The sequence below is a fragment of the Belonocnema kinseyi genome, chromosome 6 (assembly GCF_010883055.1).
Source record: "Belonocnema kinseyi isolate 2016_QV_RU_SX_M_011 chromosome 6, B_treatae_v1, whole genome shotgun sequence".
Taxonomy (NCBI): domain Eukaryota; kingdom Metazoa; phylum Arthropoda; class Insecta; order Hymenoptera; family Cynipidae; genus Belonocnema; species Belonocnema kinseyi.
The window spans coordinates 84,791,791-84,818,890 of record NC_046662.1 but is presented as its reverse complement, the minus strand read 5'-3'; the positions used below and the strand labels follow the sequence as shown (position 1 = coordinate 84,818,890).

Below are 27,100 nucleotides of genomic sequence, written 5' to 3'. Positions count from 1 at the left end.
AGTTGGGATGGTTGAAAAAAAAAACAGTTAGAAGGCTGATTAAATTTTGCGTCGATTTAGCCCTATTTAAAAATAGGTAGACAAACATGGGCTGAGATAGCATGTGTAATCTAAAATTGGTCAAAGCACATGAACATTGTGCATTCGTTTTCAACAATTTTCGATTCTCAACTTTAATCAGCGAAGTTTAAATTTTTGAGTTTTTGCTACCTCTCTAAATCTTATTATTTTTTTTTTGAAATAACCATGAAAAAAAGAGGAATTTTTTAAATATGATTTTTTTAGTAGACTGAAAATTCTGGTCGTTACTGCACAACGCGGAAAAAATTTGTCTGTAAAAAAGTCACGAACTTGTAGCTGGATCTCGGATACGAGAAAGAAGATGAAATATTGAATCTTATTTCCATGGAAAATTTATATGGAATTAAAATTTTTACGGACAAATTTTTTCCACGCAACATCGAGACGTCGACTTTTTCCCTTCTTCTTTCAACGAGAGAAATTATTCCCAAATCAATTTCTACTTAAATGATTAAAATGAAAATAATAATCGACAATTTAGATATGCTTTCGTTAGTTAATATTAAAACAAGACAAATATTTGAATAATCAATTTGCTCTCAGTTTTTCGAGAGGAGAATTATTAAGAGTTAAGTGTTTCGTACGTCATGGCTTTAATTTAGGAGACAAATGATGGCTTGCATTCAATCGAGTTCAATATTTTTCACACCCGTGACGTCGCAAAAAAAAAGAAAAGGTCAATAAGTTTGATTTGCATTTTTTTCAGAGTCGAGTTTAAAGAAGCTGATAAATAATTTTGTTCAAACTCGCTGATCTAGATTTTGGATAAGAAGGAGGAAATGTAGAAGTCCCGTGTTTTGCAACGTTAGTGAATTTTTTTCCAAAAATAAATAAAGTTTATTAATAAAATCGCACCTACGTTAAATAGTGATTTTGCGATAAATCCCCTTGTACTTTGAGGAAAGTTACAATTAATTAACTACACATACCTAACTACTACCTCTACTTTTCTAAGCCTAAGGACTGTGTTTTGAAATTAAATATATAAGTATTCAGAAATCGAAATTTCTTTTGCGTTCCAGTGTCAGAAATCTTGAAAAATAGTCTGTTTTTACTCTCTAGGTAAAGTCAAGAATTGAAGTAAGTCGTTTCTGATTAATTATCAAATCAGTATTGAATGGAAATTTTTTCATGTCCAATAAGTGTCTATGATAAAATACGTGAGCAATTTACAACGATAAAACCTACTTAAAGACTAAGCTTGTGTGGCACATAAATTCAAGACTCGCTACTCACCAATGGGGATTTTCCCCTTTTATTGGTCCTCAGTCGCTCTTCATTCAACAACCAAATCCTATTTGGCAACCTAGTCTCCGAATTTAAATCTTATAAGTGGAGTTTTATGTACTTTCTTTAGATTAATAATTTTTCTAAGTAAAGGTCACGAGCCCAAAGGAAAATTTGGAAATTCCTAGGATCCAATATTGCGGCCAGTTTCGAAACCAATCAAATTTTGAGTGCTGGAAATTTTACAATTTTATTTTGGGGTGATGACCTTAATTTAAAAAATTATGAATTGAAAAAAACGGCCACTTCCTTGTCAAAATCGAATTGAAGTTTGACGGGAAAAGAGTAGAATTGAATTTTTTTCAAAACTATATGAAAGCGTAAGAAAAGAAGTTGCCAGATGAAAATTCGGAGACGCGATTATTTCCGACTGCAATTCGTCTGTATTTGAATGCGATACTAAATAGAGAGTGGAAACTGAATCGCTGCCAAATCTCTGCCATGGAACAATATTTACACCCGCTAATGTTAAAAAAAAGCTTCAAGTGAGAGGGTTTTTAATTCTATGGGAGTCTATACTAATACGTATAAAAAGTTAAGTAACCAATTTTTTGGAAACTGTCATTAAGAGCAGCGATTATTGAAAAAAAAACAACAGTTAAACACATTTTTTTTCTTTTGAAAGCGACTTTTTGAAACCATTAGCTACTTTCTTGCGACGTCCTTTACATTAGACGTCGTGTGTCATGCGAGAATGTAAGAAAATTCGTAGTAGAGGCTAAATTGAAACATTGTTTGACGATTAGAATGAGTAAGATTTCAAAATGAGGGAAAGTCATAGATTTAGAGATTTATAATTTTGAGTTGAAAATTCTTCTTTAAGCAAAGATTTCATATCGCTTGAGAGATTTTTTTTTTAAGTTTACTGTAGAGTTTGGATGATCGAGACCAATGGCTATTGAGTTCTGCTAGATTTTTTTTTCGCTGCTTCTTCGGCCGAACGGACAGAAAAGAAATCTGTTTCTTGGGACCGAGGAGAGTTTTTGTGTCTAATTGGCATCATCCGGAGATTCGATGTCTTCCGAAGTTGTATTTTGGCGACACTTGTAAACATACGCACTGACAGACAAATCATCATCAGTACGAACGCATTTGTAAGATTCGTCATAACATTCACACCTGAAAAAGAAGAAAAAAGTAGTTAGAAATTATTCTTAAAAAAGAAAAGTTATTTAGAAAAATAATAAGCTGGACCGAGGATTTGTAAAATAAAGTCTGGAGGATAGGCACATTTAAGGGTCAAAGTTTTTAAGGTACCGATTAAAATTATTTCAATAAAAATATTCAAAGTTTCAAAATAAAAAATATATAAATTCAAAAACTGATAATTTTAGGGATTAAAATGAAACATATTGAAAAGCTTAATTGTTTCCGATTGAATTAAAATTTTTAATTTATAAGTACACACAATTTCGATTTTTTTTTCATTCAAGTCTGAAAAAGTCAACATTGTATTCAAATATAAAATTTTGCACTTATTTTGGCCTTTAAAGCTTCCATTCTTCATTGTTAAAGAAAAAAGTCTTTACATTAAAATGGTTGAATTTCAAAAACCGTAAAATTATAACTAGAGCAAATACATCATTTATAAGTAGGGCATTTATTAAACACGTAATGGTTAAAGAGAATTTTCATAATATTAAAACAATCTGAAAATGACAATGTAACCGGAAATAAAAAATGTATCCGGGCCAAGAAAGTTGCAAACCCGACAATTTAGAATATTACCGAATTTGAAAATTCCTAAAGAATAAAATAATCGAATTAGAAAATTCCCGAACTTTAACAATTAAAAAATCAGTTTTTGTCAAATATTCCTTAATTATTGAAAATAAAACAATCAAATATCTTCATCAAAGAAACATTTGGTGTGATGTTTAAATGTGTTTTTAAATTATTGTTTGAATTTATATTATTAATGGATGAACAAATTATCATTCTGAATTCAAAATTGTGTTACAAAATTTGCATAGCATTTTTTTAAAATTAGGTAATAATATTAGGTTCGGACACAATTTTTGGAGAAATTTCTTTTTTCTTATTTTAAATTCAATAATAAATTTTCCAATGCAGTTATATTATAAATTTTTCGGTAATTTTATTATTCGGGTTTTTTATTTTTCGGTAATTTTATAAATTCAGAAAATTTATTAGGACGACCGAAAAATCCTGAAAAAATAAAATTCCGACAATGTAAAATTGTCCAATAATAAAATTCACAAACAATCAAATTTTAGAATCATAAAAATTCCCGAACAGTTTATAATATTTGCGACACTGCACATTTCCTGAATAATTACATTTCCAAATAATATAAGTTCCGCATAATAAAATTCCTGAATTGGAAAATTCCCTAATAGTAAAATTCACGAATTATAAAATTCAAGAATTATAAAATTTATAAATAATAAAATTCTCAAATTGGAAAATTCACGAAAAGTTATAATAATAGCGAATTCGAAAATTACCGACAGTTTCTAATATTATCGAATTTGAAAATAATAAAATTCCCGGCCGAAAATTGTTGAATATAAACAATTATATTCTTGTTATAAATAAAAAAATTAATTGCAAAATTTAATTTTAATTTTAATAATTTAATTATTTTGTAAATAAAAAATTTTCATTATTTAAATCAAAGAATTTTCTATTTCGGATATTTTATAATTCGGCAATTTTCTGTCGGGAATTTTCAAATTCGGTAATATTATCAACTACTCGGGAGTTTTATTATTTTGGAATATTCTTATTCGGTCATTTTATTATTCTGAAATTTTGGAACGACTAAAAAATCCCAAAAAATAAAATTCCCTACACCCTAAAGTTCCCGAACAGTTTATAATATTACCGAATTGGAAAAATCCCGAAATTCAACCAATTTTTTTTCATAAAAATTTTTTATTGGTTAAAAATACACTACTCAAATATTTCTATAACAAAAAATGTACTATTTAAAGTTTCTAAAATTACAGAAATATATTTTCAATTATTTTAATTTTCAAACAATAATTTTAGAAACATTAAAAACATTTTGTTGTAAAAATATTTGATTATAGTATTTTTATAAAATAAATTATATTTTAAAACATGTATAGTTCCAATTCGGGAATTTTTTAGTTCCGATATTTTATAATTTGGCAATTTTCTGTCGGAAATGTTCACATTCGCTAATATCATAAAAAGTTGGGATTATTATTTGGAAATTTTTTAATTTGCTAATATTAAAAACTGTTTGCGAATCTCATTTTTCGGGAAATTTCTTATTCGGAAATTTTTTTTTTATTTTTCGAGGTTTTTGCAGTCGTTTCTATACGTTATTTTCGAAAATGATTGATGACGGATAAATATAAAAATGTACATTCTTGATTTTTGGATAATATTAATGATTGTATGAATGAACTTACGTATTTTTCATGAAATATTCGACACGGCGAGTGAATGGAACGTAAACTGCCCATCCACATGGTGTACTATAGCAAATTCTTGGTTCACTGTTCGTATTAGTTTCGCTGGGTTCGCTGTCTCTCCGAATCCTTAACCTTTTTGATCCTTCCTCCATCACTTTTTGCAGGCGTTCCGGGAAGTTCTGCAACACAAAATGTTAAATTTTATAAATAAAAAAAATAATATTCATACAATTATATAAATAATTGATGCATTAATTCATTAGAGCACACTATAAATTTTAAGTTACAATGTTGCATCACAAGGATGAGAGATAATTTCGTGGAGATAGGGGCTCCTTATGCTAAATGCTGTTTGACTAATTAGGTTTTATCCACGACTTTGATAAATGATTTGATTAATAAAATTTGCAGTAAATTACAGTTTCGGCTCGTTCTGAGAAAAATTAGTTACAAAAGGCCGAACGGTCTATTGAGAAAGTAAAGAGATGAAATTATTATCTGCTTATCGTGGACAGTTTGCGTCAGGCCAGGGTCAAAGTCGGTGACCTCGGATGTTGAAAAAGAAAAAGATTTCCTCATTATAAATCACTAGTTATCGTGCGAGAACGTAAATTATTCGCGCGCTTACTCTACAATGACCTGCGCAATCGTATATTTATAATTTTGAAGGCTTCGGATTTTTATATATATATATTCTAATTTGAATTCTTAAATTTTATAAACCTTTTAAATAAAATTGGCAAAGTTCCGAAATCAATTTAAGATTTATAAAAATTGTAAAACATTGATAAAATAAAATTTAAAAAACAATAATAAAAGTTTCTAACTTGGAAATAATGCAAAATCTGAATGTTTATCTTATATTCGAAAATAAATTATTTCACAGAATATAAACAGGATTTTAAAAAATCCCTTATTCTGACAAGTAAATTTTGCAAGTCATACCAATGTAGCTCTTATGGCTAATGTAAATAATCGGACAATTGTCGCCGAGATCCATATAGGGAGACAGAATTAAATTATTAATGGCCTCTCTGATATCATATATGACTTGCAAGTCAGGATCCATCAAAACAAACTAGAATTGTTTAACTGAAGGTCGATCCAGAATAAAAACTTTCTCGTGACATAAATGACAAATTCCACTTGATTTATGTATAATTAAATGTAAAAATACTTTTTTTTTATGAAATATGATTAGAAATCTCACTTGTCTTTTAAAACTTGAACCTTCTCTTCTTGATAATTTCAAAAAAAGAATTTTTCTGAATGTTTTTTTATTTCAAAAAGAGACGAATTAAGTCATAAATTTCTATATAGTATTGCCTTCTTTCCTCTGATTTCCTCGCACCCGACCATTCAACGAATTTCACGCTTAAGTTGTTAATTTAATTAATGATTGACAGAGAATTTTCTCCTATTGCGAAATTCATCGCAATGAGGGTCGATATAATTATAATGCTTTCATCATTGAAAAATATGCAATAAATCTAATTTTTACTTTAAAATTTTGTTCACCAAAAATGCTTTAAAAATAGGGGAAACAGGGTGATTTTTCACGAAAATAGGGGAATAATAAGGGAATAAATTCTTTTACATAGCACTAATGTTGTAATCATGTTCCTAATATTTCAAGTCGAAGTATATTGCATTTTGCACAAAATAGTTGTATTTTCAACCAGCAAAGATTAATTTTCTATACAAAAGAGATGAATTTTCTATACGAAATTATGTCTTTTCAACCACATATTTAAACCCTCTACGAAAGAAAACAATGCATTTGCTGTCCACAGTTGCATTTACAACCAGATAATTGAGATTTTAAGCAAACGAGACGAATTTTTAACAGATAAAGTTGATTTTTCAACCTACAAAGATGAATCTTCAACCACATGGTCGAATTTTGAAACAAAAAAGATGATCTTTAACAAAATAGTTAAATTCTTAACAAAATAGTAAAATGTGTAACCAAGAACACGATTTTTCTGTCCAAATAGTATTTTCAACACAACAGTTGAATTTTCGAGCAAGAAAAGATGCCTTTTTAACAAAATTCTTCAATTTTATTAGTTACATTTATAACTAAATATTTGAATTTGGTACCTGAAAAGATGAACTTTTAAATAATTAGTCGATTTTTGAAACAAAAAAGATTAAACTTGAACCAAAAACAGTTGAATTTATAACCAAATTGTTGACCTTGCAACCTAGAAAGATGAATTTTAAACAAAAATGTAGTAGTTAATATTTCAACAATAACAAACTTAATTTTTTCCGAAACAGATGAATTATGAAACAACACAGATGAATTTTGAACCAAAAATATTAACTTTCTACCAAAAAGGCCGATATTGCAACAAAATATATGAATTTTCAAACAAAAGACGACTTTTTTGCGAAACAGTTGAATTTTAAGCCCGAAAATATGATCTTTCAACAAAAATTAGATCAGTTTTGAACGAAAACGGAAAAAGTTGCATTTTCAGTTAAAAAATTAAATTTCAAGTAAAAAATATGATTTTCAACCAGGGAGATGAATTTTCAACTAAAATGATTAATATATAAAAAAAAGATTTTTTAACAAACTCGTTCAAGTTTGAACCAAGTAGTTCAATTAGCTTGAACAAGAAAAGATAAATTTTCAACGAATAATTTTATAGTAGATATTTCAACTAAAAAATATTTTTAATTTAAATTTAAAACAAGTGAATGCAACTAAAAAAAACTTTGGTCAAGGAAACCAATAGTTTGGTATCCTTAAAAGATGAATTTTCTACTAAAACAAATTATTTTTTAAATAAAAAAAAATGAACAGAAAAATATAAATTTTTAGAAAAAAGTTAATTTCCTACCTCAATACTTTAACTTTTAACGCAAAAAGATCAATTTTTACCAAAACAGTTGAATTTTCAATAAAGTAATTAAATTTTTTACAAAATAATCGAATTTTTAGAAAGTAGTTGAATTTGCAAGCCAAAAAGATGAATAATTCAGAAGACAGTTGAATTCTCAAACGAATAGTAGAATTTTTAACCAAAAGTGACGAGTTCTGAACTAAAAATATAATAGTAGACTTTTCAATTGAAAAGAATGAACTTTCAACCGAAAAGGTGACTACTCTAGCAAACGATGAATTTTCAATCCAAAATGAAGAATTTTATTTCGAAAAAGATGAATGGTCAACAAAACACTTACATTTTCAACCAAATGATATAATTTTCAAACAAAAGATACGAATTCTTTATCAAAAAATACACTAGTTAAATTTTTAAATAAAAACAATTAACTTTCACTCAAACAAGATTCCTTTTCTACCAAAAGCGAATTTTCAACAAAACAGTTCAATTTACGACAAAAAGATGACTTTTTAAATAAAATAGTTTAAATTAAAATAAAATAATTAAATTTTAAACTAAAAGAGATGAATCCTGAACAAAATATATAAGAATAATTAATAAAAAAATAAGAGAAATTAATTTTCAAGCGAATATAATTGGATCTTCTTATTAGATATTATTAATATTCAGTTTGCATGTAAGCGAAAAAAATGGGAAAAAGGGGGTAGATGAGAAAGGTAAACATTTAAAACTTTGAAGCTTTAGAATGAATGATTTATTAAATTAGAACTAGATAAATTTTATAATTGGGAGTTCAACATTGAATTTGAAACGGAATTGACGTAAGAATCTAAAACTTTTAAAAATGAAACATGAAAATTATAATTTGAATCACTTTCAATTTTTTCAGCCCAGAAATTATATCTTATTAATAAGATTATCTTCTATTAAAGGGACTAAAAAAAGCCTCTTTCTATTAGTACAAAATCAAAAATTTTTTTTTTTTTAATTGGCATGATTTCGCAACCAAAATTTTAAATAACTTTAAATATTTTATTCTATAAGAATCAAGAAGAAAAAAAGGTTTACAATTTTTATAAAAAATGAGTATTCAGAACATTTCTGAATCGACTGCCAAAAGAAAAATGGATGCAAATAATTGAGCAATTAGCGGACATATGCAATGTAAAAAAATTGCAACTTGAATGCAGACTTTTTAAGACACGAAAGGATACCTGAAATGTAATTCCAGTTATTCAAAGAAATGTTCTTTCACTGTGATGAAGCTGAAAGGGTTTTGAAACAAACAAAAAAATAAAATAAAATGATTCCAAGTACCATCAAGATTAACGTTTACTCGTCAGAGGATGTTACCTGTAAAGACCACATCCTGTTTATTTTTACTAGTATCATCAATCGCGTGCTGCGCGCGCGTGTGGTTTTTTGATTTCAGGGGAAAAATAGTTTGTGATACAAAATAAACATTTGGAATAACTATTTAGTTGATTAATGTTTTTAAACAGGATTTTCCTTAGATTTTGAGAAATGTCAAAAAAATTTCAAAGCTTTACGATGTGTTGAAAAGGAATCTAGAAAGTTTTAGAGAAAAGTTTAATAGATATTTAGGACATTTTGAAGTTTGAAATTTTCAAAATTTTTTCTAAATTTTTCCAAGTCTTCAAATATTTTTAATCACTTCAAAGCCTCTTAAATCCCTAAATGTCCATTTAAACTGACTAAACTAGTCTTAAAATTTTGAACAAACATTCAAAATCAGAAAAAACTGCCTTAAAATTTTCCACAATTTTGGATATGTTTTGAAATGTTATGAAATATTTTAAAATTTTCTTTAAAATTAAATTTTTCAAAACAAAAAATGATTTCATATTTTTCCAGGAATTTTAAGAATATTTTATTCTCTTTAAAACTTTACATCCTTTAAAAAATTCTAAAGTTTTATGTTGAAAAATCTTTCAAAATTTACATTTAGTTTTAAATTATTTTTAATCTTTTCAATTTTAAATTTATTTAACAATATTTTTAAATCTGCTAAATATCACTTAAATTTAGTCGACTTGCTTTAAAACCTGCTGCACTCTTTTGAGATTTTAGTACATCATTTCAAATGTTTTTAAATATTTATCAATTTTCTCTTCAAATTCATTTCTAAAAAGAAAAAATCATAAAACATTTTCCCATAAGTATTAAATAAATTCCTTTTTGAATTTTTTCAGAATTTCTAAAATGAATCGAATGTTTCCTAAAATTGTCATTAACATTTTCCTAGGTATCTAATGAAAATGTATGCATTCACTTGAAAAATTTCAAAATTATATTTAAAATTTGTTTAAATGTTTTTACGTAATTAATCGAGAATACAATATTACAAAACTGCTACTTAAATTCACTCTCTTTAAGAGACGAAAGGATACCTAGAATTTAATTCCAGTTATTACGAGAAATATTCTTGCAATCTGATTAAAATAAAGGGTTTAAAAAAAATGATTCCAAGCATCGTCACGATCAAAATTTACTGGTCAGAAGGTTTTTACCTGTAAAGGAACACATCTTGTTTATTTTTACTAGCTTCATCGAACGCGTGCTACGCGCGTGTGATTTTTTGATTTGAGGGGAAAATAATTTTTAATACAAAATAAACATTTTGAATAACTATTTTCATGTTTAAAGTTTTTGTACACCTAAATTCGAGCTAAATGTAAATGTGATTCCGATATCTAAGAACAAGGACATAAGTATTATCAGTTTGTTTTTAAAGTTCTTCAAATATAATTTTCCTAAAATTTTTTTTAAACTCCAAAAGTTTTTGTAAGATTTCAGATGTGTCGAAAAAGAATCTAGAAAATTTCAAAGAAGATTTTTTTACACGTTTTTACAAAATAATAGCAAAAGTTCGAGTCGGTTTCATAAATATCTAGGACTTGTAAAAGTTTGGAAAAAATTTTAAAATATTTTATGTACATTTTCCGAAATCTTTCGAAGTTTTAAAATATTTTTAATCTCTTCATTACCTCTTAAATGTTTAAATACCTTTTAAACTGATTGGAATTATGCTTACATTTTTTTTAAATCATTCAAAATTACAAAAATTGTTGAAGAAATTTGGAGAATTCTAGGAATTCAGAGGATTCAAATAGTTCAAGAAATTTAGAATTTTCAAGGACTTCAAAGAAATTAAGAATTCTAAAGAAGTCAAAGAATTGAGAGGTTTGAAGAAATTTATACGTATTAAGAAATTAAGGTAAATCCGAATATTATTATTAGAATTATAAACATTCAAGGAATTCATAATATTATATGAATTCAGGTAACTCAGAATATTCAAGAAATGTAAGGATTTTAATGAATTTAGATAATTTTCGGGATTTCTGAGCATCACAGAAATTTAAAAAATTCATAAATTTCACAGACTTAAGAGAATTCAGGGAATTTAAAATTCTCTATGAATCTCAGGAATTCGGAATATTAAAGAAATTCAGGAGATTAAGAGAATTCAATGAATTTCAGGAATTAAAAATATTCTGGGATTTCAAAGAATGCCGAATACTCAAGTACTTCCGGAATTTAAGCATTTCAGAGAATGCAGAGAATTTCAGTGCTTGTAGGGAATTCAAGGAATTTTAGGAGTGTAGAATAATCAAGGAGTTCAGGAGATACAGCGAAGTTAAAGAACTTTAGGAATTCAGAATATTCTAAGATTTTAGGGATTTTAGGCAATTTAGGGAATTTGGAAAATTTTAATTGCTCCAAATATAAAAAAATTCTCACTGTTTTGTCCAATAATGTAAGAAGATAAAAGATTTCACTCCAGCTTATAATAAGAAATTGTAATTTTAATAGATTTTAAATGTTAATTATTTTTATTGGAATAAGCAAAAATAAAGCTACAGAATTTATACTGCGTGTGCCTGTTCTCTGGAATAGTTATGCATAACTTCGCCTCCAGAATGCTCCACAATGTTTATATAAACCACACGTTCTGCAGTGATATTTAACATAAAAAATAAAAAAATCTAAAAACAGAGCTAAGCAAGATAATCGATTCAAAATGTTCAAAACGTTATTCGTGTAGACCAATTTGTCAATTTGTTATAAAAATGCAGATCTGCCTGGGACGTTTCTAGGAAATTTAAATATCTCATGAAGGATATAGAAAAAATGTTATATCCTACTTGGGACATTTGAATATCCCAGCAACGTCCCATATATATCCTGGATATCCTGAACTTATCGTTTATTTGTGCTGGATGACGCCCCTCGTAAGAACAAGTACAAATGTAGAGATGTGCTCATCACGATTGAGATCGAAAACAAACCGGATGCAGAAGTATTGAAATTTTGTGAACTTCGTGTTCAGTTCATTAGTCAATTTATTTCAGACAGCACAACAATAATAAAAATGAGGCATTATGAAAGAGGATACCAAGTGACTTCTAAGTTCAACAGTTAAGGCCTTTTTGTTAAACTGCAATTGCTTCAGTTCTTGAGATCAAGATTAATCCCGTTACCCTCCGCCCAGTCGAATACTGCCTTCGCGTCATCTTTGACCAGATCATATCTAGTTCACTAACTTGATCTGGCGTACACTGAATATACCTTTGGAGATCATCATATTATCTCGCCTCAGTTTTTATATTGGTTAGACTGTTGATAAGCGAGAGAGGAGATATATCACCGAAGTGAAAACCAGCGTCATCAAGGCCAAAGTCAAGAATATCCGAGAGCCATTTAACTGTTATATTTTATGAAGGGTTACCACAAATTATGAATAAATAAGCATTGATATATCATTCACTGAGCACGCTAGTGGCAATTCGTCACATTTGATTTAACCAAACCAAGAGCCCACAGCTGTCTCCATAGATTTCCACTCTGTGTGATCCACTGTAATTTCTGAGCATTGTTTATATATATCCCTTGTTTCTCTATTCAAAGCAGTGGCATGGTTCTTCAGCTCCTTAAAGCTATCATACAAAGCCGAACAGCCAACCTTCCTCCATGCATTATGAATACTATTCCGATCTCGCATATGGTTTCTGATGCCATTAGTCATCCATGTACATATTTTTGTGTGAAGTGTAATAATTCGCAATGGGCATGTACATTGTTCATATATCTGGGACAACCTGGAAGATAAATAGGATCGAATAGGATATTTCAGTATATTATTGCTGCGAGGGCGGATCTGCAGATCCTTCTTCCTTACGTACAAACTAAAAGAAAGTGATAATACATTCGAATAGGTACAAAGTTAAAGTGGTGATAATTGAAGAAACAAAGAAAACAAAACGGAAGATCGTCCTGAAACAGTAACTGAAAAGTTTGGCAACAGAATTGGCTGTTGAAAATCAGTTACTGCGCATCAAACTCAAAGGTGGCAGGAGCAGTATTTAATGAAAATGAGCGAAGTTGCTAGAGTACTCTTTAAACTGCCCACTTGACACGACGCGTTCTTACATCAATCCAAGGTCTGTCTATTGACACCTTAAGTCTTGCATTTGCGAAAACCAGATTATTGGATCATGAAATAAAACTACGCAATGAAACTAGTGAAACAAGTGGAAAGATGTTGTAAACAGAAATGAAAGAAACAAGAAACAATCCGAAGAAAATAATGAAACTATAAGAAAATGGAAAAATTGTCGACCAAACTTCAAAACCAAACCATATAATAAACCTACACGGGAATTTAATTCTTCAAAATATCGAAATTTAAAAAGAGAATATTACATTAAATATAATATAAAACATGCGAACATTGCAGACAAAAAAACTATGAGAAAAGTCCAAATTGAAGGAGACAAATGGACTTTTGCCTTTGTGCTTGAAGCCTTTCCAACTGGAAAGACAAGTTCATCAAAAAAATTAACATTTTTATTGGATTTTAAAAGAAGTGATCACCTAGTTACTCATTTATATGGTTTTTACAACTGTGACGGAGTTGAAAGCACTATTCCAAATTTCCATATCGGAAAAGGATGAAACTATAACCGCAACATGAGAAGAAACGATACAAATCACAACAAACCTAATTGTGACCTGGGTCTTAGAAAATGTTCTATACGCGCCTGATCTTCCATGCCATTTGTTATCTGTATGCCGAATCCAAGAAGCTGGAATAAGCGTTATTTTCAACGATAAAATAATATAATAATATAAAATTCGTTGTAAAACACAAACAAACTTTCGAGTGAACGATTAAGGCTCGGATTGTGGGTTATGAATCTAGTGGCTTCAAAGTACTGAATGTCGAATCAAATAAATTGTTTGTAGAACGTAATTTAATTTTTAATTATGATGATTTGAGAACTTTACGACCTCCTGTACACACTAATGTAATTGAAAATAAAAATGCAATACTAAAAAAGACAGAAAAATCATCAAAATATAGAAATCAGTAAAAGCGAAAGAGACTAAAATTGATAAATCTGACTCTCAAACAGATTTATATCATAAACAGCTTACATACAGGCGACAACTTTTAAACTGGCCTATACGAAAACAAATTACGACGCAGTGCAAAGAATTAAAAACATGCCCATTATTTCTCATGATGAAGAGCATAGTTCTTATCTAAGTATACAGTCGATAATTTGTGACATTCCGAAGTCATATCAAGAAATAAAAAAACGTGATAATAGAATCCAGTGAAAGGAAGACATACAAAATGAAATTGACTAAATCTTGCAAAATAATACATGGTAAATAGTGCCTTGTCTGAATAATGAAAATATTTTAGATTGTATGTAAGTTTTTGACATTAAAAATTATACTGATGGAAACCTATCTGAATATAAAGCGCGAGTAGTTTCAAGAGGATTTAGTCAACAGTACTGGTTAGATTATAACAAAACCTATGTACCAGTGGCAGGGATAACTATACTTATCAAATAATCGTAACTTTTGTGAACCAACACATATTACTATTTCACCAAATTGATGGTTAAACTGCATTTCATAATGGTTTATTGAAAGAGAATATGCGTATACCAGAAAGGATTGAAGTAAAAAAAAAGATTATATGTAAGAAAAGTATAAAACAATCAGCTAGATGTTGATTTTAACATTTTGACCTCGTACTCAAATGACATAGTTTAAAAAATTCTTGAATAGATCGATGTTTGCATTTTGTGGATAAAGGTGATGTGACTAGAAATATCTACATAATGCTCTATGGTGATGATCTTTTAATCGTTACACTTGATAAAAATACCATGCCAAATCTTGAGCTGTATTTGAAGAAGCAATTCTCAACGGGTGATATGAATGAAATCAAGTTTTGCTTGGGCATAAACATTAAAATATGAGTGATTCTAGTGCTATAAATACCCCACTACCGGTCTAATTAAATTATAAACGTTTAAACTCTGATGTATATTACGAAGCTCCGTGTAAAAATCTGAGCGATTGTTTAATGTATATAAATGCTGTGTACACCTCCTGATTTATGTATAGCTGTTAACTTGCTCAGTCGGTGTCAACATAAAAACAATAAAGAACTTTGGCAAAGTTTAAAAATAATTCAATAAGGTACATAAAAGGATCACTGACTCTTCGATTAATTTACTAGCTAGCAATGAGCTTTATCATAAGAGCATTAGTATAGATATTTGTTTAAATTGTTTGACCAAACTATAATAACTTGGCATGCTAAAAGACAAAACTCATTTCCAACGTCATCAACTGAAGCTGAGAAGGAAATTACCCGAGGTGCAGTACCTACACGATTTTCTTCATTCTGTAATATATGTCGATTTAAAGGGTTAAAACCACCCTGAAAGTTTATTACCAAAAACAGTTTTTCTTTAATATCTCAAAAACGAATCGGTATTTTTTAACCAAACAAACGTCAGATTATTTCTTACACTAAGACGCCCATTGAAACATATTTTTTATACTGAGGGCTTGCAACTCCCATGTTTCTCCAAGGGTGAGTGTGATTTTTTGACTTTGTTTATATAAAAAAACTTTCAAATCAGCTAAATTTTATTGTACATTGTACTATCTTTAAGAAAATTAAAAATAAAAGTAGATATGCCTCGGGGTTTTTGAAAAAAAATGCATTGCAAGAGGCGAATAACCCCTACAGTTAATTTAATGCTTTGTGGTGACACGGAAAATTATTCACAACACATGTTTTAAATTGTAATATTGGAACGCTTACTATGACATATATTTTGAATTAAAAGTGAAATAACATAATTGTGTCGTAGTAAAAAATTGACACGTTATGTTGACAAAATATCAGTCTGAGATAAAGATATTACAGAGAACTGTTTTTGGGGGTGAACTTTAAAGGTGGGCTGCAACGTTTGTTTGGTTGAAAAATTCCAAATCGTTTTTGAGATAAGATAGAAAAACTGGTTTGGGGTACAATTTAAAGGTAGTTTTCCCTATTATTTTATAATAGTTATTAATTATAAATATAATATAATATATAAATATATTAATTATTAACATAATAATATTTTTTATGTACACCTCGGGTACTTTTCTTGTGAGTATATGGCACTTTTTGAAGGAATTGAAGAAGGTTGTTGCTTAAAATCTCTTCGAATTACTATTAAATTGAAAATAGTCTATCCAATACCAATTTCTGAAGATGAAAATGGGTGTATTTCAATAGCACATAATCCAGCTGATCATAAACGTTCAAAAGATATAGATATTAAGTATATTTGGTCACCCGAAAAAGTTGAACAAAAGGAAATAATAATTTAATATATGTCCACAAACAAACAATAGGCGAACGCCTTAACAAAGCCACTACCAGCGACACAATATTTGTACATCCGTCGACAAATTGGACTAAAGGAGTCCTAAATTCTTAAAATTACGTAAGAGAATGTTTAATTTTTCTTTTTATTTAAATATTTACTTGACTATACATCCGAGTTTTTCCCAGTCTATAATCATGATTTTGGACAGTTTTATAATCCCCAGCAAGAAAAAGTATGTTTGAATTTTTATCCTACTTGATTATTTTTTTAGTTGAACTATTGAAATGAACAAAAATTAATCTATAGAATTTATACTGCGTATGCACATTTTCCGGAATAGTTATGCATAACTTCATCTCCAGAATGCTGCAGAATATTTATATAAACGACACGTTCATGTGAGAAGCATGGTGTGAGATAAACAAAGAACCGTCTGCAGGCTGTGATTTTCAGTTTGAGTCTCTCGGCTGCTCTTGATATAAAAATAGGTATTCTTAATTTTCAATTAATTATCTCATTTCGTTGTTGTAAAACAAACGAATTAAAAAAAACAGGAACATAAAAAAAAAACATTTTTGCGAACCCACTTCATGTTGCAAACGGAATATAGTAGTTGCAAAAACTTGTATATTATTTTTATTATCAATAAAACAAACTGAAAACAGCCACTGAAAATCATATACACGCAGTGTCGCACAACCAATCATCAGGGTTTCGACACTGATGAGTCCGATATTTTCGAAATATTTGGTAAAATCACTCTTGTTTACATATGATGATTTTCATCCGGATCGGCCACATAATGGATTTTTTTCTGATGAAAGTCAAGATAGTGGTTGACTTGAGTAAAGGAAGCGAGACAGGAGAGGCAGAGGAGTTTGTATTTCATTGAAGAACGGGCGGTGAGTGTGTCAGTAGTAAGTGAGTGAACGAGCAGGCGATCAAGGAGTGAGAGAGAGGGTTCGTAATAAGAGTGCAGCATGAATGTAACTTGGGTTCATGAATGAAAAGTTCCAGTGGCTCGCATGACTGCAAATGGCTGCGTCTTATCTGGTTCTCGCTGGTGTTATTCAATGTCTTCAGCATAAGAAATTGCACTCAGAAATTGCTCTTTCTTTTGCCGCCACACCACACGGTAGGGCCAACCGCGGGGCTTTGGCAAAATTAATCTAGAGGTTACAATTTTCATTATAATTTAACCTTGCTTCATTTAATCAAAGTTGATCCATTTTCAAAGAGATCTAAGCAACTTGATTTTTCAAAAAGGTTTTTATTTCTTTCTTGTTTAGGGTCCTTCACTATATTTGTTTCATTTCTTCAATATGAAACTCTTCGCTCTAAAATCACTAATAATACGAGTACAATTGAATAAAGAAAAGGATTTTTGGAACGCGTGCATAGAATGTTTGTGGTAAAAAGCAGTTATAATAAGACTTTTCCTAGCTGCTGCGTTTCCGCACTTTGAGCTAGGTTACTTTTCCTGAGTGTTGCGCTTGCGCATTTCGTTTGAAAATTAATTTCCAGGACTGATAGAACCATAAACTCACTTGAATATGAATTGGCACTAGACAGATTGATTGTGAGTTGCGAACAGTGGTTGGACCAACTCGAAGTGATGTTACCATACATGACTGACAAATTAACGTAAATTACCGATAAATTACCATGAAGTAGCGACAATTTTTTGGATACCTGAAATTTACGGTAATTTAGAAATTTTCCATAAATCTTTTCCTGTGATCAGTTTTTTATGTTTCCTTAACATTAATATTTAATATAAAAATATTTACCATAAAACATGAATTTTCAATTTAAATATGTGGAATTTTCCACTGAACAAGATGAGTTTTTAACAGAATACTTAAATTTTCAACCAAATAGTTGAATTTTTAAACCAAGAATGAGTTTCCAGACAAAAAATAAAATAAATCATCAAAAATATTAAATTCTTAAGCCAAAAAAACGAATCTTATATCCATAAGATTAATTTTTTTACAAAAAAAAAGAGTTGAATTTTCAACTAAAAAAGATTAATTTTTAGTCAAAAATGGAAAAGTAAAAATTTCTTTAAAAAAAGTTCAATTTTCAATAAAATAGTTAAATTTTCACTCAGGGACGAAACTAGAAAAAAAATGTTTAAGAAAGTAGTTCGGATTTTGTCTATTTAGTTGAATATTCGATTATAAATGATCAAATTTTTAACAAAATAGTTCAGCCTTCAACAAATTAGTTTAATTTACAACAAAAAAGGATCAATTTTTAACGAATAATGTAATAGTACATATTTCAAAAAGTTAATTTTTTACAAAAAAAAAATGAATTTTCAATTCAAAAAGACGAGTTTTCAACAAAAGTGTAGAATCTAAAGGCAAATGAATTACTAACAAACCCAAAATTCCCTATTTTTTCCAGAACAATTTTTCATTTCCTCTGACCATTCTCGTAACCAAGGTCCGAATCTTATTAATATTGTAACATTTTTAAAATAGAATCTTTCATAAACGGAATAAAACAATTTAAAATTAAAAAAAGATTTCAAACTTATGATTCTTGACAGTTATTTAAAGTGCCTCTTATAGAAATTCTTTAAGTTTTGCAAAATTTTGTTCGTAGTGGCTAGCCTGCCGGCGCCGGCAACATTCTGAGTTGCCGGCTTTTTTTCTTTTTTTTTTACAATTTTTTTAAATCGTATACTCACGTATGTTGATACTCTGATTACAAACCTGGACATGAAAACACCAGCAAATATAATTTGTCAGTGTTAAAACTTAAAAAATTGGTTTTTTCATTTACGAAGTTTATATGCAAACGAAAGGGACTTTTACGCATTTTAGAGTAAGACCATGTAATTGAGGAGTTATTTTGATAGTTTTTGGCTTTTGACGCGTTTAACGAAGCGTTCCCCTTTTTCAACGCCATGTGGGGGCGGCAAGACATCCCTGTGACAGGTTACAGAAATAATGTGAGATCGCATCCCTACCCCTTTTCCAACGCCATGTGCGAGCGGGAAGGCATCCCTGTGACTGGTCACACAGAAATAATGTAAGGTCGCACCCCTACCCCTTTTCCAACGCCTCGTGGGGGCGGGGAGGCACACTTGTGACTGGTTAAAGAAATAATTTAAGGTCGCACCCCTACCACTTTTCCAACGCCTCGTGGGGGCGGGAAGGCACCCTTGTGACTGGTTAAAGAAATAATTTAAGGTCGCACCCCTACCCCTTTTCCAACGCCACGTGGGGGCGGGAAGGCACCGCTGTGAATGGACTCACGAATAATGTTGGCCCCTAACTCTTGTCAACGTTTTGTGGCGATGCTAGAATTAATTCCTGTGTTTAGTCACAAATAATGTCTTATATATTTTATTGTACATAATTCTTGTAATTTAATCGAATAATGAATTGTTTACCGAGACTCTCGGCTTTAGGAATTAGTTATTTTATAATAATTCATTTTTACCGTTACTGTAAGTTTTTTGTTCGTACCTATTTTTACATTCTCATTCATGAGAGTGCAATGTAATCGTTCAAATTTTCGATCTCTGGTTTTTGACGGATCTTTACGTTTCGGCACGCACAGAATCCGAAAAGCATATCATTTTGTCGGTGTCTGGCTGCCTGTATGTATGTCTGTATGTATGGTTATATGAATGTTGTAGCCACGCTAACTTTTGAAGGATTTGTCCTATCGAGTCCGCATTTGATACACTTTTGAAGGTCCCCAAAATGAAGGGTAAGTTCGTTAATCAGATATTCTCAACCAAAATTCAAAAATTAAGAATTTTCAAAATTAAAAAATTTTTTTCTTCAAATTTTATTATAGATGGGTAAAACACTGGAAAATTATTTAACTAAAATTTTTTATTTTCATGAAAATTAGAAAAGTTATATACTTTTCAAAAATTTGAAAATTTTCAAAAAATAGAAAAATTTTTTTTTTCATACATCCAAAAATTTCATTTAAAATTTTCATTAGATACCAAATATATTTCAAAACTATTCTAGCCGAATTTTTCGATTAGCCTACATTTTAAAAAATTAGAGCTTTATCAAAATTTTAGAAAAATTTTTACATTCTCATTCATGAGCGTGCAATGTAATCGTCCAAATTTTCGACCTCTGGTTTTTAACGGATCTTTACGTTTCGAAACTCACAGAATGCGAAAATCATAACATTTTATCGGTATCTGTCAGCCGGTCTGCCGATAAAACTTCACAAAATTATATGCTTTTCAACATTTTGAACATTTTCAAAAAAAGGAAAAAATTTTTTTAAATAGGTTAATAAATATCTATCCAAATTTGTACTAGATATAAAATATATGTTTTTCGAAATTCTTATCATGAATTTTCTTAATCAGACAAAAGTTCCAAAAGTTAAATCATTTTCGAAAATATGCAATTTTCTATTTTTAAGAGATCCATAACTTTAAAGCGTTGTTTTCAGTAGATTTTAATAAGATTTACAAATTATCTTGATGAAATTTTTCAATTGGACACAAGTTATCAAACAGGAAGCGCGAGTTTCGTAAAGAGAAGAGTGCCCAGCACGCAATGAGAATGTGCCCGCGCGGCGGGAATATTTCTTATACATAACCTTTTTTATGGGTCTTTTCATACCAATTTTTGGAGAGAGTCAACATTCGGGGATACCCACTCCCATTCAAAACCTCACACCTATCCAGCAGTACCACTCATTTTTCATATCACTCCTAGAATATGAACAGAACACTAACTCATTTAGAGTATCGAGTATTTCGAATTTTCTTTTTACAAACATGTTTTTGATCAGTTTTGACCATGAAAACTAAATTTTAAGGTGTTTGCATGACTGCTATACGTAATTTGCTTTTATTTCGTATTTTGGTCTTCGAGAAAAGCAGCCGGCAACCAACAATCTTGCTGGCGCCGGCAACTAACAATGTTGCCGGCGCCGGTAATGTAGACTCCACCAATTTTGTTTAATTCCTGATTTTCGCAGACTAATAAAATTCCGTGACTTTTGCCTGATTTTCAGGCCTACAATGTCTGATATTCTAAATTTGTATAAATTTCCACACATTTTTCGGTAATTTTACCATAAATTTCCAAATTACTGGAAAATTTGTTTCTATTGTTCCTCAAATCGAAAATTTCCTACAGTTGACACAAAAAATATTGCGTGCACATGCAGCTGAATATAAGAGATTCTTATTTGAGATATTTATCCGCTGATTTGAGCTTTTTATACAATGTCTTAAATAATAAAAATCGCTGCTCACTAATACTAGCTGTAATAATCATGTACGTTCCTTTGAAATTGCTGAGAAACAGCATTCTGTTTGAAACCGGCTACCATCGAACTAACCATGGAAAAAAATCTAATATCAATAGAATTTGTAATGAGGCAAATTTATATTGAACAAATAATAACGTTTTCGACTGACCAGCGACGCACTTTCAAATGAGCTCTATAGAACGCTGAACAATTTGGCCTAAGTCGTGTTGATTAGTTTTAACACGCTGTATGAGATTAATGGGCCACCGCACAAAAAGCTTACCCATTTGTATTCAATAAATATAATATTTTCAAATTTTTATTTGAAAAAGAAAAAAGTATGCCCTTTTCATATTTGTATTTTTGTCGCGCTATGCCGTCACCTAGAAGTGACGTCATATGCTTTCAATATTTCTTAAACAAGCTGGAAGTTCATGCTTTTTCTTTAAAAATGGAAATAAGCAAATTCTAAGACTGGTGTTTTTGAAAAGCCAACAGCCATTTTATAGTAACTTTTGGTCCAATATCTGTTTAAAAAATTTAAGTTGATAAAATTATAAATGGTTTCTAATAACTTCATCATTTGCGAATGAATCTGAATAGTTTTTAACTCGATTTTATACAAATTAAGAGGGTATTACTTAGGAATAAAAACTTTATTTCCATTCTTCAACTCGTTCTTTAATCTGATTAAATGAAAACCCGTCTTAAAAATCGGTTCCCATAGATTTTTTAAAAATTTAATTAACCTTGTTTTCAGATGGAAATGAACAAATTCAATCAAAATTGTAGTCCCTAGACAAATATGCCCAGAGTCTTGCATTTTGCCAATCTGTACATCTAAGCGAAAAATAGATAAACGCGATAAAAAGGCAGATTTATTGCTCCTTCCACCAATTACAGCCAACCCCCTCAAGTTTAGTGAAATGCAAAAGGATAACTTCACGCTTTAAGCTCATTTTCCTCGATGAAATCTAATATCTATTTAACAACTCAACCATTAATATAATATTAATAATAAATATTCTTGAATTGTATTATTCCAAAACACATCAAATTTGTATAAAAAATAAAAAGAAATTTTCATAGTTGTAATTCAAAATATGCTTAGAAATTTTTCGAATTAAAAAGCAATTTTTGTAGTGTTAGTTTTGCGAGTTCAATTCCGTTTGATTTTTTTTTCAATTTTAAGTCCATTTTATTAAAAAAGAGCTTGAAACTAAAACAATTCTTTACTCAAGACATAATAAACTTTGAAATTTTAATAAATAAAAAAGAAGCATTGCTTTTTTTCATTTCACTTGTTTGCCCTTGCGGAAGGTACAACACGAGATTCAGACTGCTAGACTCGTATTTGCAATAATTATTGCATATATTTCAGATTGTTTATTCTTCTTCGTGGTCTGACTTCGTTTTCGATCTCTTAGACTTGAGTCTCAACGAACCCCGATTCTCTAAATATAACAGAGCACAGAACTTTCTCGTAATTTCGAGGAAATCATAAGTAATGTTTCGTCGCAATTCATTTCAGGGTCGCAAAACGACTTTCAAGAAACTTATAACTTACAACCGAGTGAGAAAAGATGGGACCAAGGAGGACATAAAAAGTATTTCCTTTTATCTTTTTAATTTGTCTTGAGATCGTTAAAGAAACAAAATATACGAGGTTTTACTACTTTTGATACGGAAAATCAGCGGAAATAATGAGAAAATAATTCAAATGACTTTATTATAAAAAAGAGGAAAGTTGCGATTTGGGTTGCAGGTGGAATGAATTCCTAATATTTCATATTTATGGGCTTCAGTACATGAATGGAAATCTTATCTTGTAAATGATACTTAAGATGGAACTACGAGTAAGTAAGTAGAATTTGACTTAAAATCAAATTTGATTGTATAAAAAATAGATTTCTAATAATTATCCATGTTTAGTGATCGAAAAATACTACACTTTAAAAAAAAAATGAATTTTTATACTGAATTAGACTTTGTTTTAACTTTATAAGTCGCTGTTCGGCAATGCTGACTCCCAGTGATTTACTTCGTCTCAAATAGTCATTTCGACGGTTACTTCAACTCTAAAAAAATTAAAACATTTCTGAATTAAAAATCTCCAGGAAATAGAATTAATAATATATGGTAAATATATTAATTTTTTTTTAAGGCAGAACACAACCAATATTTTAAAATATCTCTGATTATCAAAGGATAACATTAGTTTAAGAAAATTAAGTGCAAATGGGAATAAAAAATTTGGTTTGTTTCCTTAATTTTGAAAAATAATCTAATTATCTACAGGAAAGAAAATCACTAATAAAAAATTCAAGACAATACATAAAACTTAAATATGCATTTGCAAAAATTAAAATAAGTGTAGAGTGAGTAGAAACAGACATTAAGTAGAGAACGGACATGTTTGGCAAGATGCCAAGTAGATAAAGTATAAATTAGGAGAGCCTTTAAGTAGGGAAAGTAAAGTTTGATAAGACGCCGACCAATGTTTGAATGTTCTTTATGTTCACTCGCTCTGTGCGTTACTTACATAGATGAAGAAGTTAGGAATGTGTTCCGTATACGTGCAATGATATATTATAACCGGAAACTCCAAAAATTATAATACTCTCATACATTGTCGAAACATTAGATTGTATTGAAAACATCAATGAATAATTATCCTCAAATTTAGACAATGTAATTAAAGTTATAATAAGATCATATTTAATCAACATTTAAATTTTAAGCGAAATAAAATTTTGTTAAATCAAACTGCTTAAATTTAAAATTACACAAGATTTTTCAAAAATGCTGTTGAAAATAGTAAAAGTAAGAGCTACTATCCCAATTATAATTTTCAACTTTTGTATTTGAATAAGAAACATGACTTGAATCGTTTGAATTATTTATCAATCTACACATTGGAAATATTAACAGGGTGGCCGTTTTAATAGAGAGAAAAAAGTCCCAGTTATGAAGTAACAAAATTTAAATTTTCAAAAGTAAAAAAATTTTGATTTGAACAAATCAAAACTAAACTGCAAGCGTAACTTAAAGTCAAACTTTTTTAATTTTAATCTTTTACAATTGAACGTTAAAAAACTTTTAATTTTGAAATTTTTAAGTTAATTGAATAGTTCTAATATTTCTGGTTAAAAATACAAATCCAATCTATCGTTTTCAGTGCTCTAAATTAAAACCAATCCTCCCTTTCAACTCAAATTAAGAAAAATAGTAAAAAAAAATCGGCTACTCTTTCTATTCAATACACAACTGAAAGTAAAAATTTCATCCCTGCCAACCTGATAAAATATTTAAAATATACAAATGTGTTTCTGGAAATTAAGAAAAACTCAAATATGATTTCTTCGTAACAAATTCAATGAAAATGTTAAAAATACCAAATTTGCCCGCCTTGAACTCAATAAACATGTAAAAAACAAAAATTTCATCTTCCAATTTGAAAAAATTTAATAAAAAAATGTCTTCCCTTTTAAAATTAGAATATTGAAATTCAAACTTTTTGTGATATAAATAATGTTTATTTTAAATTATTTCAAATTAATACTTGTTTAATTATTATTGATCATCAAAATTCAATACTTTCACTTACAAATTAAACATTTTAAAAATAGAATAATTAAAATTGTAACGCTGTGATTCAAAACTGTAAAATATTGGTGAAAAAATTCAAATTAAATGATTTAAAAATAGAATATTAGATAAACAATGTTCGAATAGGATTTTAAATAAGTTAAACTCATTTTGGTATGAATCTATCAATTCGAAATTATTTTGAAAATGAGAATAGTTTATAAAGTTTTAATCGGACGTTTACGGATATGTTTAACTACTAACGCCTTCAAATCGAAACAGGTCAATATAAAACTTAAAAAATTTGATATCAAACATTTTCAAATTCAAAAGCTTTTAATTTTAAATTTTTAAGTCTCAAAAACTGCACTTTAAAGATTGAAAATTTATGCTTGAAAATGAAAATTTATTACAGAAAAAAATTATTTTAGAATTACCCAATGTAAACGGAATGATTTTATAATTAAAAAAGTTAACAATTGAACTTGAAATATAAAAAATTTGAAATCGAATTGATTTTGAAGTATGTTACATTATGTGATGTGAAATTTGTGATATTTTATAGATAGGTTTTTTGGTAAAATGTCTGTTCTTTTAATATCAATTTGAAAGAATTTCCAATAAACGCTACAATTCGAACAGAAAGTAAAGAAAAAAATATTGTTCAAATTTATAATCAGAAGCCAATTTGAAAATTTAATTTTCTCAGTGAATATAACATAAAAAACTGATTTCAAATTTACTAACTTAGACAATTAGTAATAAAAGTAAAATAAACTTCATTTAGGCGAAAGCAAATTTAAAAGTCAAACAAACGTTGTATAGTACAAATACATATTTAAAAAGGTGAGTGTAATCTATTTCTAAACTCAAAAAAGTTCCATACAAATTCAAATGCTTAACTTCGAATTTGAACAAGAACAAGATCGAAATTAATGAGAGAAAATGAACAAACTGTTTACAAAAAGTGTTACACACAAACAAATTTGAAATTTGCCTATTCCAAAATTCTGCAAATAAATAAAAAAATAGTTTTTCAAACGGTTCTTCACAAAACTAATCTTGAACTCCGACATGTCATTAAATCCGGGATAAATAAATACTCTGAAATTTCCTGATGAAAGAGAAGAAAAAACTTTTTTGACGGACGAAAGATTGTTAGAAATTGCAAGATATTTATTTGACATGATCTGACGGTTGTGGATGTACAGAAGGCACGTGGGACGATGTCACTGAATCCATGATAAATAAATAAATTGAAATTTGCTATTGTAAGACAAGAAGAAAAATAAATTTGAAATCGAATGATGAAAGACGGTCAGAAATTGCAAGAAGTTTGACGAGCTCCGACGGTTGTGGATTGGTAGAGGGCACGTGGGACGATGTGCTGCTCGTAGCGCGTGTTCCCGGTCATCGGATCTTGAGAATGAAGAAAACATTGGAAGTCCCTAAAAGTGGGCCAGGCCAGGAAAGATAAACAAAAACTCACCTCAGATCTGAGGACAGCGGTGTCAATCATTGAAGCATACCAGCAGGTAGCGACGAAGACGATAAAAAATAGCCTGAAGTGTGCCATTTTAATTTGTTCCAAGTCAGCTCCCTTGTACCACCCTTTCACCTCCTTTCTTCACACTGGACGAAGAAGTTCTCCAAAGTTCCAAACGAAAGTGCACAGGCCAATCGCACAAAGTATCGCTGGCGCGAATCCAACGACGATTTTTTTTCTAAAAGGTGTCGTTCGTCTGACAACACCCAACGTGATTTTCTCAGTCAGTGGAAAATAAGAAAAAGTAGTTCCGATCGGAAAAACAAACTAAATCAATTTGCGCGGCGTGCGAGTGAGTCTTCGTAACTTTATGGTTTGAGTTTGAGCTTCGCGCGATTCACTGTTCTCGACTTTATACATAGA

General features: G+C 29.4%; 1 protein-coding gene across 1 annotated transcript; it reads right to left on the bottom strand.

Annotated features, from left to right (window-relative positions):
- LOC117174255 lies at nucleotides 1–27,100 on the bottom strand. Its single transcript, XM_033363171.1, has 3 exons — nucleotides 26,681–27,100; nucleotides 4,773–4,954; nucleotides 1–2,487 (listed from the first exon to the last, which is right to left on the bottom strand). The coding sequence occupies exons 1-3, from the start codon at nucleotides 26,765–26,767 to the stop codon at nucleotides 2,358–2,360; spliced, it is 399 nt and encodes a 132-aa protein (XP_033219062.1). The 5' UTR covers nucleotides 26,768–27,100; the 3' UTR covers nucleotides 1–2,357.